Below are 16,107 nucleotides of genomic sequence, written 5' to 3'. Positions count from 1 at the left end.
ATGATGGAACTGCCGAACTACAGCAGCCAGCTGATGCAGCAGCTGTGGAGCCTCAGGAAGGAGGGTCTGTTCTGCGACTGCACCATCGTGGTGGGAGAGAGTCAACACCGGGCCCACAAGCTGCTGCTGGCCGCCTCCAGCATGCTCTTCAGGTGCACTGACACACACCTGCACTCATCTACACACACCTGCACTCATCTACACACACATGCACTCATCTACACACACATGCACTCATCTACACACACCTGCACTCATCTACACACACCTGCACTCATCTACACACACCTGCACTCATCTACACACACCTGCACTCATCTACACACACCTACACTCATCTACACACACATGCACTCATCTACACACACCTGCACTCATCTACACACACCTGCACTCATCTACACACACCTACACTCATCTACACACACCTGCACTCATCTACACACACCTGCACTCATCTACACACACCTGCACTCATCTACACACACCTACACTCATCTACACACACCTACACTCATTTACACACACCTACACTCATCTACACACACCTGCACTCATCTACACACACCTACACTCATCTACACACACCTGCACTCATCTACACACACCTGCACTCATCTACACACACCTACACTCATCTACACACACCTGCACTCATCTACACACACCTACACTCATCTACACACACCTACACTCATCTACACACACCTACACTCATCTACACACACCTGCACTCATCTACACACACCTGCACTCATCTACACACACCTGCACTCATCTACACACACCTACACTCATCTACACACACCTACACTCATCTACACACACCTACACTCATCTACACACACCTGCACACACCTACACTCATCTACACACACCTGCACTCATCTACACACACCTACACTCATCTACACACACCTACACTCATTTACACACACCTACACTCATCTACACACACCTACACTCATCTACACACACCTGCACTCATCTACACACACCTACACTCATCTACACACACCTACACTCATTTACACACACCTACACTCATCTACACACACCTGCACTCATCTACACACACCTGCACTCATCTACACACACCTGCACTCATCTACACACACCTGCACTCATCTACACACACATGCACTCATCTACACACACCTGCACTCATCTACACACACCTGCACTCATCTACACACACATGCACTCATCTACACACACCTGCACTCATCTACACACACCTGCACTCATCTACACACACCTGCACTCATCTACACACACCTGCACTCATCTACACACACCTGCACTCATCTACACACACCTGCACTCATCTACACACACCTGCACTCATCTACACACACCTACACTCATCTACACACACATGCACTCATCTACACACACCTGCACTCATCTACACACACCTGCACTCATCTACACACACCTACACTCATCTACACACACCTACACTCATCTACACACACCTGCACTCATCTACACACACCTGCACTCATCTACACACACCTACACTCATCTACACACACCTACACTCATTTACACACACCTACACTCATCTACACACACCTGCACTCATCTACACACACCTACACTCATCTACACACACCTGCACTCATCTACACACACCTGCACTCATCTACACACACCTACACTCATCTACACACACCTACACTCATTTACACACACCTACACTCATCTACACACACCTGCACTCATCTACACACACCTGCACTCATCTACACACACCTACACTCATCTACACACACCTACACTCATCTACACACACCTACACTCATCTACACACACCTGCACACACCTACACTCATCTACACACACCTGCACTCATCTACACACACCTACACTCATCTACACACACCTACACTCATTTACACACACCTACACTCATCTACACACACCTACACTCATCTACACACACCTACACTCATCTACACACACCTGCACACACCTACACTCATCTACACACACCTGCACTCATCTACACACACCTGCACTCATCTACACACACCTGCACTCATCTACACACACCTACACTCATCTACACACACCTGCACTCATCTACACACACCTACACTCATCTACACACACCTACACTCATCTACACACACCTACACTCATCTACACACACCTACACTCATCTACACACACCTGCACACACCTGCACTCATCTACACACACCTGCACATAGGTGCATCAGGCATGTGTGTCAGCGAAAGGGGTTGTTTGAGGTCACACATTTATTTATTTATTTATTTAGTTGTGTGTGTGTAGAGTGGTGGAAACAAGGGAGGGATCTTATTATGATGCTGGCGGCTGTATGACACGTATCAAATACAAATGCTCACGTCATCAGACGGAGGTTTACATTCGGGGAAATGCTGAGGAAGGTCTCCAGGTAGACTCTCCTCAGCCTCCCTTCAAGTGTTTCTATACAAAATACGGGCGTAGCTGCTTGCGCCGCGTTGATTCCGGCGCTGCCCAACAGAAAGATGCCCCAACCAATATGGCGGCAAATGAGGCATTTATGTTTTTCATGTCTATACCTACACATCTACAATTGGCTTGTTTGTGCTCCTCTGCAGTGGCTCCATGAAGCGTTCACCACTTTATATAGAAATACACAATTTCACATGATTTTGTTGCATTTTGTTGAGTAAAGCTGCTAAAAAGTTCTAAACATACCGAAACACGTTCTGTGACTAACTGTGAATTTTCTTTAAGTGAAAGAGTCGCAAATGTTTATTTGAATCATGAAGGCATTAATGGTGAAGTTCCTTCAGTAAGTCGGTTTGTAGTCCAGGAGTTTGTTCTGCTGACGAGAGGTTCAGTGACTGGATGTGGTCTCCAGGTCTCTGCTGGACCACTCCGACACCATCTCCATTGACACGGCGGTGGCCTCGCCTCAGGAGTTCGCCTGCCTCCTGGACATGATCTACACCGGCAAACTGCCCTTGGGCAAACACAATGTGAGCCGCATGGTGGCGGCGGCCGACAGCCTCCAGATGTTCGACGTGGCCGTGGGCTTCAAGAACGTCCTCACAAACCTGGTGACCAAGCAGACGCCCGTCTCCATCCGCCCTGCGCCGACCTCCGACCTCCCCACAGCTTCTACCCCGCCCTGCGGGGGGCGCTCTCCGTCACACAGGCCTGAGATGAAGACGGAGTTGAAGGAGGAGCTCGGTGAACCACAGGATCCAGAAGAACCGCCCTGCAAAAGAGTCTGCAGGGCCTCTGCTGATGTCTCAGGTGAGTTCCACCTGCTTTACAGCTCAACCCACCATTAAATCCCCATCAGGGGGATAAAAGAGAGTTGAAATCACTGAAAACCTGCTGCCCTACCTGGAGCCTTCAGAGTGTACTTGGTACCAGAGCTGCTCGGGTCTCAGGTTGTTGTTTTACCCGACCTGAGACCATGCCTTCTGAGCACTCGGGTAAAGAGAGGTGCAGAGCTGTCAGCTGATCACCACACGGTGGTGAGTTGGATCAAATAATGGGGAGGACTCTGGGGAGGACTCTGGGGAAGACTCTGGGGAAGACTCTGGGGAAGACTCTGGGGAGGACTCTGGGGAAGACTCTGGGGAGGACTCTGGGGAAGACTCTGGGGAAGACTCTGGGGAAGACTCTGGGGAGGACTCTGGGGAAGACTCTGGGGAGGACTCTGGGGAAGACTCTGGGGAGGACTCTGGGGAGGACTCTGGGGAAGACTCTGGGGAATACTCTGGGGAAGACTCTGGGGAGGACTCTGGGGAAGACTCTGGGGAGGACTCTGGGGAAGACTCTGGGGAAGACTCTGGGGAAGACTCTGGGCCAGACCCGGCAGAGCCACGTGCGTACTAAAGGTTTGACTGAAAAGGCTAGGAGGTGAGCCCCAGTGGACCCTGTTCATGGACGCCGCTGTGGAAGCGGAGGGTTGTATCTCAAGATGAGCTCAGCAAGGGTGAACGTTCTCTGACTGAATGAGTACTTCCTCCAGAAGTGGAAGGAACACTTTCGCCTCGTTGCATTGGTCCATTGGGTGCGGTTCTTCCGGTATCATCCACAACTGTCTTTGTAGATGACGTTGTCCTCCTGGTTCCATCACATAAGTGGCTTCAGTGTTCACTGGAACGGTTCGCAGAGTGTGAAGAAGTTGAGACAAAGGTCAGCACCTCCAAGTCTGAGTCTACGGTTCTCTTACAGAAAAGGATGGTGTGCCCTCTCTCGGTAGGGTGGAGAAGCAAATGTGGGTTTTCAGATCTGAGGTGTAATGTGGACTCCTCCGCAGAACCCGGAGAGGTCGGACCTTCAGAGTCTGGAGAGGGGGAACCCTCAGAACCTGAAGAGGCGGAACCGTCAGAACCTCAAGAGGCAGAACCATCAGAACCTGGAGGGGAAGGACCCTCAGAACCTGGAGGGGCGGGACCCTCAGAGCCTGGAGGGGCGGGACCCTCAGAGAGACTCGCTTCTGTACTGAAACACTCCTCCAAGCTGAAGCTGCTCCTCTCCACCAGGCCGTCTGTGGTGGAGCTGCTGAGAGAGACCGCCCACAGCAGCCTGGACCCCCAGGACACACAGGTACACACACACACACACACACACACACACACACACACACACACACACACACACACACACATTCATTGAACATCCTCCAGCCTTTACAGAGTTCTGCGGAATTCACTGAGCTGATGGAAGTCCTGCTTTTCCTATGAAAGACTAAATGTGCCAAAATGCAGTAAATAAATACATCATTCAATAGCTAATTAAATATATCAATAATTAATTAAAATTGGAATGGAATATATACATGTATCATTAATTATTAAAATACCTATTTGTTTTATGTAAAAACATATCATTATTTTACTATATAATTAATTATTTCATGGTCCTGTCTTGTCTTCATGAATTTATTTTATCTGTCAATCTGATCGAGTCACATCCATTGCTTTGGTCTGCGGATCTGCAGGAACTTTCTAGGTGCTTGATGAAAGACGCTCCAGTGTGTAAACTATCTGTCACCACTGAGGTGTTTAAATAGCAGGATCAAATCTTCCTCTTGGTCTTTGTTGGTTGTAAATAAAGGTTGGTTAAATGAAGTATCCAAACCACCGGAGAGATCTATAATATAGCACTAGGAACCATAGATGTTTTACGTGTTGCTCTAGGGACATGTTTATGTGCGACACCTGGGATACCCGACCAAGCTGAATATAACCTCAAGCGCAGAAGTTAAGAAATAAAAGTTAAACACCTGTCGGGTGGAAACAAGACGAGTCTGGAGTTTTACTGTGAGTAAAGAGCAGAGTTTAACATCGAGCGCCACCCAGTGTATCAATATATTCAAGAGCGCTGCAGCGATCCTTTATCTGGGATCGATTTGTTATGACTCGATGTGCAGGGCAACCAATCAGGTGAAAGGATCCGCCCACTGACTTTGACGGGTGAGTTTGACAGATCAAGCTCAGAATCAGACTTTCCTTTATTGCCATTGTAACAGGTACAGGTACAACGAAATTTCATAGAAAGTTTGGGGGAAATAAGCTCATTAAATAGTGAAATAATTATACGTTTGTTACATGAAATGATTTGGTAATTTACTGAATTATGACACTTTTATATATTTAATTAATGACACATTTCATAATTATTTAATGGTGTAATTATGTATTTAATTTCAGCACATTTAGTCCTCCATACCCTTCAGGGTGAGAGGTTTATTATGAAAGTCACAATAAAAGAGGAGCAGTCTCATTTTTGTCTCAGATTTTGTAGAAAAGAAAAACATGACTTTTAATAGACTTACTAACCAACTGAGCCTTGTTGTTTTTTTGTTGTTTTTTACAGTTTTCATTACTGCCTATTATATTATCATGCACTACATTTCTAATACAAACTAAACTACTGCTCTGCAGTTTTATCACATCTTTTCAGGCCATGTTTCACAAGTTCAGGCAAAGCAGTAGACTTTTTTATTTTTTTTACATTTGATTTTGAGACGTTTTGGAAATCAGTACAACTTCTGTGCTGCTCTCAGTTTCCACGTAAACATGAGAGACACTACATTTGTGAAACGTGCAGTTCATGATGACGGCAAATATTTTGTTTCTGCTCGATTCAGAATGTTTGTTAGAATTTAACGGAGTGAACGCTTCCCAGCGTTCACGGCAACATCGTCATCATCTGCATACGTGGATATAGAGATACTGAGTGGACCTGTACCACGAAGAAGGGCCGAGGAAAGGAGCTGACAGGGTTATTTATATATATATATATAAATTGTGTGTGTGCGTCAGGTTGTGTGTGAGAGCTGTGAGGAGTCCGACCCCCCCTCAGTGCTGGAGAGACTGTTCAGCAGGGCGGAGGAGGGGCTGGTCAGTGAGGGGGGGCTGCTGAAGCTGCTGAGGGCGCTCCAGGACGCGACCTTCCCCCCAACGCTGATCCCTCTGCTGGAGGAGGCGGAGCAAAGCTCACCTGTTGGGGGCGGAGCCACAGGTAAACCAGCACTGTTACGCACTCAGACCTGATTCCTCGTCTGAACCACTCCTCTGTGCCGCAGGCGGCAAAGAGCAGGAGGAAGAGGAGGAGGAAAAAGACGAGGAGGAGGAGGAGGAGGAGGAGGAGAAGGACACAAAGGAGGAGGCTGGAAACGATGCCGGGGTGCGGTCCTCTCCTCCGCCCTCCCCCACCAAACCCTTCACCTGTCGCTGGTGTAAGAAGAGCTTCCACTACAAGTGTCGCCTGGCGACCCACACCAAGCGCTGCTCCATGTCCCAGGAGTCCCAGCAGCAGTGTCCCGACTGCCCCGAGAAGCTGCCCAGCCTGCGGGCGCTGCAGCGCCACCGCGCCGACACCCACCACCACGCCGCACACAACAAGAAGAAGGTGTCCTGCGACCTGTGCAAACGCACCTTCGCCCACCCATCAGGTGAGAAACCCCCGGCCCAGACACCACTGCACACCTGGGACCACATTATAGAGCATCTTCCTCCTCCAACACCACATTATAGAGCATCTTCCTCCTCCAACACCACATTATAGAGCATCTTCCTCCTCTGACATCACATTATAGAGCATCTTCCTCCTCTGACATCCAGATTATAGAGCATATTCATCCTCTGACATCACATTATAGAGCATCTTCCTCCTCTAACATCACATTATAGAGCATCTTCCTCCTCTGACATCAGATTATAGAGCATCTTCCTCCTCTGACATCAGATTATAGAGCATATTCATCCTCCAACACTACATGATAGAGCATCTTCCTCCTCTGACATCACATTATAGAGCATCTTCCTCCCCTGACATCAGATTATAGAGCATCTTCCTCCTCCAACACTACATGATAGAGCATCTTCCTCCTCTGACATCACATTATAGAGCATCCTCCTCTAACATCACATGATAGAGCATCTTCCTCATCTGACACAACATTATAGAGCATCTTCCTCCTCTGACATCACATTATAGAGCATCTTCCTCCTCCAACACCACATTATAGAGCATCTTCCTACTCTAACATCACATCATAGAGCATCTTCCCCCTCTAACATCACATTATAGAGCATCTCCCCCCTCTAACACCACATTATAGAGCATCTTCCTCCTCCAACACCACATTATAGAGCATCTTCCTCCTCTAATGTCAGATTATAGAGCATCTTCCCCCTCTAACGTCAGATTATAGAGCATCTTCCCCCTCTAACGTCAGATTATAGAGCATCTTCCTCCTCTAACGCCAGATTATAGAGCATCTTCCTCCTCTAACATCACATTATAGAGCATCTCCCTCCTCTAACATCACAGTATAGAGCATCTTCCTCCTCTAACATCACATTATAGAGCATCTCCCTCCTCTAACATCACATTATAGAGCATATTCCTCCTCTAACATCACAGTATAGAGCATCTTCCTCCTCTAACATCACATTATAGAGCATCTTCCTCCTCTAACATCCAGATTATAGAGCATCTTCCTCCTCTAACATCCAGATTATGGAGAATTTTCCAGCGGTCAGGGCCGTAAAGATCCGTAAAGCGTGGACTGTGGGTGTTTCAGGGATGATCTACCACAAGCGGACGGAGCACTTTGAGGAGAAGCCGTTTGCCTGTGAGGAATGTGGGGCCAAGTTCGGCGCCAACTCGTCCCTGAAGAACCACATGAGGCGCCACACGGGGGAGAAGCCGTACCAGTGCAAGCACTGCGACATGAGCTTCAGCGTGGCTGCCGCTCTGGCCTACCACACCAAGAAGAAGCACTCCGAGGGTAACCAGGGACACCTGCAGGGACGAATAACATAACTTGCCTAAATGAACAGTTGTATATTTGTTTTGACCTCTTAAATCATAAGATAAGATAAGATAAGATAAGATAAGATAAGATAAGCCTTTATGGATCTCACCAAGGAGAGATTTACTTGTTACAGCTCTTAAGGACACTCATGAGTAGGAAAGACAAGAAATGTGCAAACAGTTAGATAAGAATAGAGGTATCTTATATACAATGACTATCAAGAACCCTAAGGACCAAAAGTATTTACAGTAGAAAGTAATAATAAGGACATTTAAAAAAAAAAAAATAGGACTCAAATAAAAATAAGATAAGCATCACAGACTATAATAAAGTATAATAAGTTCTAAGGGGAGCAAAGTATACAGTAAGATGAAATACAAGGAAATTAAACTATGATGGAGGGGGGGGGGCAAAGTGTAGAATAAAAGTACAATAAACATACTATAGTAAGTCTATATAGTGGCAGTCTTGGCTGTTTCACCATATTTTGTTCGTGTGTGTGTGTGTGTGTGTGTGTGTGTGTGTGTGTGTGTGTGTGTGTGTGTGTGTGTGTGTGTGTGTGTGTGTGTGTGTGTGTGTGTGTGTGTGTGTGTGTGTGTGTGTGTGTGTGTGTGTGTGTGTGTTCACAGGGAAGATGTACGCGTGTCAGTACTGTAAAGCTGTGTTTGCACAGTCCATCGAGCTGACTCGTCACGTGCGCACACACACCGGCGACCGGCCGTACGTGTGTCGGGAGTGTGGGAAAGGCTACAGCCAGGCCAGCGGCCTCACCATCCACCTGCACACCTTCCACAGTGAGAGCACAGACCTGAGTACCTCTTTCTGCCGCCAAACTCCTCCACCCGCAGCTCCTCTGGCTCCTGATGCAGATCCATCAAACAGGAAATAACTCACATGAACCCGGCTGAGGCCTCTGAGACTATTTACTCCATCTCAGCCCGTCTCGCTGCTTCGTCCTCTTTTGGCCCTTTTACAGACATTTATAGTGTTAAAAGTCTCTTTGAACAACACAATTGTGTCCAACCTCGGTCCTGGAGGGACCAGTGTCCTGGATGGACCAGCGTCCTGGAGGGACCAGCGTCCTGCAGGGACCAGCGTCCTGGAGGGACCAGCGTCCTGCAGGGACCAGCGTCCTGCAGGGTTCAGCTTGGTGATGACATCATCATTAGAGTCAGGTCTGCTGAAGCAGGGAGGGACTAAAACATGCAGGACGAGTCCTCCAGGACACAGTTTGGACACCCCTGCCATAGAGGAGCTGTAGAGCCTCTGTAGAGGTGCTGTAGAGCCTATATAGAGGTGTGTAGAGCCTCTACAGAGGAGCTGAAGATCCTCTACAGAGGCGCTGTAGCGCCTCTACAGAGGATCTGTAGAGCCTCTACAGAGGTGCTGTAGAGCCTCTGTAGAGGAGCTGTAGAGCCTCTACAGAGGTGCTGTAGAGCCTCTGTAGAGGAGCTGTAGAGCCTCTACAGAGGAGCTGTAGAGCCTCTACAGAGGTGCTGTAGAGCCTCTGTAGAGGAGGACCATGCTGATCGTGTGTGTGTGTGTGTGTGTGTGTGTGTGTGTGTGTGTGTGTGTGTGTGTGTGTGTGTGTGTGTGTGTGTGTGTGTGTGTGTGTGTGTGTGTGTGTGTGTGTGTGTGTGTGTGTGTGTGTGTGTGTGTGTGTGTGTGTGTGTGTGTGCGCGTGCGCGCGTGCGCGTGTCCTCCCTCCCAGAGTTGTCGGAGCCCCACGACTGTCAGAAGTGTTGCCTGAGCTTCTCGTCCCTGGAGGAGCACCAGCAGCACATGGAGGAGCTCCACCCGAAGGAGGTGTACAAGTGTCCGTCCTGCAGCAAGCTGTTCTCCAGCCCCGCCCAGCTGGACAAGCACAAGAGCACACACACCGGAGCCAAGCCCTTCAGCTGCGACCTCTGCAACAAGTCCTACCAGGTGTGACCCCCTTCTCTCTTCTCCCCGTCACTCGCCTGACACCGTCTGACCCACCCCACTGAAGATGACGCGTTGACGTACGTCTCTCTGTCGCCGTAGCAACTGTCAGGCCTGTGGTACCACAACCGGACGAACCACCCCGACATCTCGGCCAGCCACACTCGGCAGCTCAAAACTCTGGTGCAGTGTGACGTCTGCTTCAAGTTCTTCCCCAACGCCGCCACGCTGGCCAAACACCAAGCTGCCGATCACCAAGGTGAGGATCCACACGCGGCGCTGCACCTGCCCGTGGAACCCTGACGTACAGGGTGTGGCAGGAAGTGGCAGCGTACGGTAGGGAGTGTCAGACTGGTTCTGCAGGAAGTGAGTGGCAGGGAACACGATGGAATCCGCGGCGTGTCTTCTGATCTGACGGCGAGGTCATGTGACCGCCCCGCAGGGCCGGAGGTGGCGGTGGCGGCCCGCTGCCCGTTCTGCCCGGCGGTGCTGGGGGCCGAGGAGGAGGTGCAGGAGCACATCAGCAGTCAGCACGTGAGTCAGAGCAGCGAGGCGTTCAGCTGCCCGCTCTGCTCGCTGCTCTGCGCCTCGCTGCAGGAGCTGCAGGAGCACCTGGTGGCCTGCCACATCGAGACGCCGCAGGAGGAGGAGCAGGAGGAGCAGCAGGAGGAGCAGCAGGAGGAGCAGCAGGAGGAGCAGGAGGAGCAGGCCTCCACCTCCTACACGGTGAGAAGCACCTCCACTGCTTTACTTGAACAAAAAGTTAGATTTAAAGAAGTAAAATATCTCAAACCACGAAGAGAAAAACAGAACAGGAAAAAAGAAAATGCGTCTCTGTTCCACCAGGTGATCTCAGCAGAGCCTCCGGGGGCCCGGGTGGAGGCCCCGGAGCCCCACGCTCCCCCTGAGGACCAGGGGCCTCTGGCAGGCGGCCAGCCCCTGCTGGTGGCCATGTCCGGGGGGCCGGAGGTCCGGCCGGCCGGCGAGGTGGTGGAGGTCAACATGTACGAGCTGCTCAACAACTCCGTCACCTTCATCTGTGAGGACAAAGCTGCTGCCTCGCCCTGACCTGGGCCACTGTAGGGTCATTGTAGGGTCACTGTAGGGTCACTGCAGGTCTCTGTAGGGCCACTGCAGGGTCTCTGTAGGGCCACTGTAGGGTCACTGCAAGGTCACTGTAGGGTCACTGTAGCATCACTGCAGGTCTCTGTAGGGCCACTGTAGGGTCACTGCAGGTCTCTGTAGGGCCACTGTAGCATCACTGCAGGTCTCTGTAGGGCCACTGTAGCATCACTGCAGGTCTCTGTAGGGCCACTGTAGCATCACTGCAGGTCTCTGTAGGGCCACTGTAGGGTCTCTGTAGCATCAATGTAGCGTCACTGCAGGTCTCTGTAGGGTCTCTGTAGGGCCACTGTAGGGTTACTGCAAGGTGACTGCAGGATCACTGTAGGGTCACTGTAGGGCCACTGCATGGTCACTGCAGAGCCACTGTAGGGTCACTGCAGGGTCCCTGTAGAGCCACTGCAGGGTCAGTGTAGGGTCACTGTAGGGTCAGTGCAAGGTCCCCGCAGGTCACTGTAGGGTCAGTGCATGTCACTGTAGGGTCAGTGCAAGGTCACTGTAGGCCACTGAGCAGAGTGGAGCCGCTACTCAGATTTTTTTTTGTCTTTAATTTTAATTGTTTCTACCAAACCGCTGGAGGAAGTGTGTGGCTTCCTCTGCAGAGCGTTACTAAAGCCCGGTGTGTTGGAGCAGCTGAACATTGAAAACATGCAGGACTGCAGAGCTGCAGTTTGGTCGAAGAGTGACGACCAGCACACACACACACACTGTGAAACTGCACTGAGAAGTCCTTGAAACACAGTTTGACCCTGGAAGACGCCCCTGAGGGGGCGGGGCTTGTTTTCTCTGTTGGTTTTCTGCTCAGACTTCAGTCACGTGGAAAAGATCTCAAACATGTTCGCTTTCAATAACAAGTGCATAAATCTGTTTTTTTCCCCCTCCCATTTAATCGATTGATGTCTGAATTTATTTACAATTTATATAATTATATAACAGAAGAAATAATTGCTTTTGCTTTAAAGCTGATGCTAAATGAAGCGCAGATTGTTAACTTGTCTGTAGAACATAGAATCGATATAAATGTAGGGTTTATTACACTATAACACCAGTGTATTGTGGTGTAAGGCGATCACTGCAGAATCGGGGGGAGCAGCTCCTGCTTATAGATTTAATAAACAGACACAGACAATAAAGTACATTTTTAGCTCTGAACAACACCACAACATCCTGACCTTTAACTATTCCTAAATCTGAAATGTCTTTCTTTTTAAAGTCCTAGTGAAATGAAAATTCGACCTCCAGAACACTCTGGCTGTCGCTTCTCGGGACATTTTTATGCCAACTGGCCAATGGGTTAAATGTTAAAACACGGCAATCTGCGAGAAAATAGCTGATAAACAGGTATTTCCTCTGCTGGGCGGAGCTTCTGACAATAATAGTGACATCACTGGTTGTGCACACGCCCAAGTTGTGTTTACATTATGGAGGATCAGAGTTTTGACGACGAAGAGGCTGAATTTAACCATATTTCATCATCATCATCATTTCAAACCCAGTGATTGATGAAGAAGACACAGAAGGTGGTTCTGCCATCGGTGACCCCGTCTGGAACATGTTTGAGGAAGAAGACGCTTCGTCCTCCATTCGTCCTCGTCTCCTCGCCTCAGCAGCCGCCAGTTTTCACCTTTGAGGCTCCTGACTTTTGGCAGGACGACCGGCTTCCTGGATCATGTCGAAGCGCTTTTCCCACTGCGAGGAATCACTGAAGACGAGTCCAGGTGTTACCTGATCGTCGCAGCCTGAGACCAGCAGTCCACTCGTCGGGCCATACAGCTGTTGCTCCCCCACATCTTGGGCAATGCGCCGCTCTCAAGCAGCTCCTGCTCCGGAGGTACTGCCTCAATGGCCACGAAGGAGAAGGATTCCCCCGATGTCGTCGGTCCGCCATAATGTAAACACAACTTGGGCACAGCGTGTCTCCAACTCGTGACGTCACACACGTATCGTCTGCTCCTTCCGGTCTGGTCACAATCAGTTCACCCAGCAGGGAAACTGGCGCTGTTTATCGGCTATTTTCTCGCAGATTGCCGTGTCTTAACATTTTACCCTTGGGCCAGTTAGCATAAAAATGTCCTTAGAAGCAATAGCCAGAGTGTTTTGGAGGTTGAATTTTCATTTCACTAGGACTTTAAAGTTGTCAATAAAAGCAGCCTCGTTCACCTGACGGAGGCTGAGGAACCTGCTGGAGCTCCACGGCTCAGCGATGCCGGGGTCCACAGATAAACATGATTGAATTCACAGCCATTTAAAATGCTAAGAGGCTCATTAAAAACCCTTTTGTTTAGCATTATTATTATTTCAGAAGGACCCTCGTGGAGCTAAACCGACGAAGGACAAACATACTTCAAAGCTCAACGACAAGATTTGATTTCATATGAACTCAATAGGATTTAGTTGATAGTGGGGAAAACGTATCTACTGTAATGTAGAAGGGATCTCCTAAGACCAGGCAGGTCATTTTCCAAGAGATCTGATTGGTCAGGGGGGCGGAGCTTTTCTACTGGTTGATCTCTTACCCAGAACATGTTCTGCCTGGACGAAGTGAACCAGTGTCACAGGACAGAAAACCCAGGGTTGATCCTGAAGCTCCCTCCACAAGAGAAAGTCCTGCTTGGTGGGATGCAGGCCTCTACAGGCCTCGCTGTGTCTCCGCTTAGAAAACAAAAGCGTGACTCACCTGACGAACAACAAGAAGCTCAGGCCAAAGGGAAGCAGAGGAGTGGTGCCAACCCCATAATCTAGTGTGTGTATGTCACGGGGGAAGTTAAAATCTGAGGGAATTTCAATTTCCTCCAGGGGAAGTTGCTTCCAGACAGTGCACCACCCCATCCAGCATTGTTTCTAAATGCCATAATGACTGTAATGGTATATTATTTTGAAAGCCGTTAGCTGGTGGCACTCTGCGTGTAGAGTTTGCCGCAGAAAACAAGTCAGAGCCTGACTTGTTTTTGTTAAATAATTTGTACAATTACACTCCAACATTTGCTTTCAAGACGCACACATTTGCATGGGATGATAGTGTTGTTTTTCTCGTTCAAGGTAACATAAAATGGTCCAAGAAGGAATGCACAAGTTTCTGATTTGATACCACAGGAGATCCTTTCTTAACTAGGTGATAAACAATTGTGCTCTTCTTTGTGTAGGAAAGGCATTGACCCAACCACTTCCAATAACTCCTCCAGGTTCGCCTGGGAGGTACGAGGGCTGGCTGCCCTTCCTGCTCCCAGACCTCCTCACTGCTTGTCTGGGACACTTTGCTCAAGTCCCACGTCTTCGTATCGCGTACCAACTAATAGGGTGACGAAATGGGACGTGTTTATACTTCTCATCCAAACAAAATTAAATCCATTATCTTGAGGGTGCGAGTTATCTGTATGGGATTTCTTTTTAAAACCGATGATTATCCCATAAAACACACCGAAATGAAACAAGAGTAACGAAGCTGTTTTCTTGTGGTAATGTAGAGAGTAGAAAGTACAAGTAATCACTTGAAAATGGAAGTAGAAGTAAAAAGTAGGCTGAAACATAATTGCTCCAGTAAAGTATGGATACCTAAGATTCTTCATGAGGTAATGAAGGAGTTGTACTTTGTTACTTTCATTGACACGACAATGAAAATGGGCAAAGCGTTGGTCACAATCGTGACTCTGTTCTGAAAGCAGCTGCAGACACTCAAACGTTGTTCTGTCACTGGAAATAAAGACAACCTGCAGATAACTTAACTGTTTATTGGAGGAAGTTCACACACACACACACACACACACACACACACAGAAAAGTGAACAGGGTTTGGGATTCAAAGGAAACTTGACCCGAAAAAAAAAAAAGTAAAACATCTCTGATACATAAAAATCCAGTTTTCAGAGAACCCGAGAGAAAACTCAGTGGGACGAGTGTCAAAATAAAGAGGAGTCAATAAACGTATAAAGGCGGTTCCTAGTTTGTCCACTAGGGGTCATACAGCGACTAAAAGTAGTGGAAACAACAGTGAAGCAGACCTGACCAGCAGGGGGAGCTGAGATAACGCGGCGGCAGCGTGAAGAACTTGATACTTCGTCGTCACTGATGAACAAGCACATGTTGTTTATTTTAAACTTCATCCACTGTGGACGTGTCCGGAGAATAAATAAAGTTTGTCACAGAGCTGCATGTCGCAGTCTGAACCTGAGCCCTGATCCCTCCTCCCGGGCTGGGAGGAGACGCGTCCTGAGCAGTTTGAATCCTGAGCCGAGTGAAGCAGCAGACGGTCTCAGTGCCACAGGGTCCACCACAAGGTCCACCACATGGTCCACCACATGGTCCACCACATGGTCTACCCCAAGGTCCACCACATGGTCTACCCCAAGGTCCACCACATGGTCCACCACAGGGTCCACCACATGGTCCACCACATGGTCTACCACATGGTCCACCACAAGGTCCACTACATGGTCTACCCCAAGGTCCACCACAGGGTCCACCACATGGTCCACCACAAGGTCCACCACATGGTCTACCACAAGGTCCACCACAAGGTCTACCACATGGTCCACCACGAGGTCCACCACAGGGTCCACCACAAGGTCCACCACATGGTCCACCACAAGGTCCACCACATGGTCCACCACAAGGTCTACCACATGGTCTACCACAAGGTCCACCACAGGGACCACCACATGGTCCACCACAGGGCCCCTTTAGGTTTCGGGAACCGCTGGAGCTTCTGCTATTAGACCGTCTTCAGTGGGTCTGACTGAACAGTCCAGCTCTCAGGACAC

General features: G+C 49.1%; 1 protein-coding gene across 1 annotated transcript; it reads left to right on the top strand.

The window, feature by feature from the left end:
* zbtb40 (zinc finger and BTB domain containing 40) lies at positions 1 to 11,370 on the top strand (the record flags this gene model as incomplete). Its single annotated transcript, XM_080494444.1, has 12 exons — positions 1 to 152; positions 2,879 to 3,248; positions 3,509 to 3,860; positions 4,295 to 4,584; positions 6,306 to 6,504; positions 6,641 to 6,937; positions 8,072 to 8,278; positions 8,935 to 9,099; positions 10,017 to 10,231; positions 10,331 to 10,487; positions 10,671 to 10,954; positions 11,075 to 11,370. 12 exons carry the CDS (start codon positions 1 to 3, stop codon positions 11,294 to 11,296), a joined length of 2,910 nt encoding a protein of 969 aa, XP_080350570.1. The 3' UTR covers positions 11,297 to 11,370.
* Between the last annotated feature and the right edge of the window lie 4,737 nt (positions 11,371 to 16,107).

This window comes from Blennius ocellaris (assembly GCF_963422515.1).
Source record: "Blennius ocellaris genome assembly, chromosome: 4".
NCBI lineage: Eukaryota > Metazoa > Chordata > Actinopteri > Blenniiformes > Blenniidae > Blennius > Blennius ocellaris.
The sequence above is the reverse complement of the archived record's forward strand: the minus strand, read 5'-3'. Positions and strand labels throughout refer to the sequence as shown.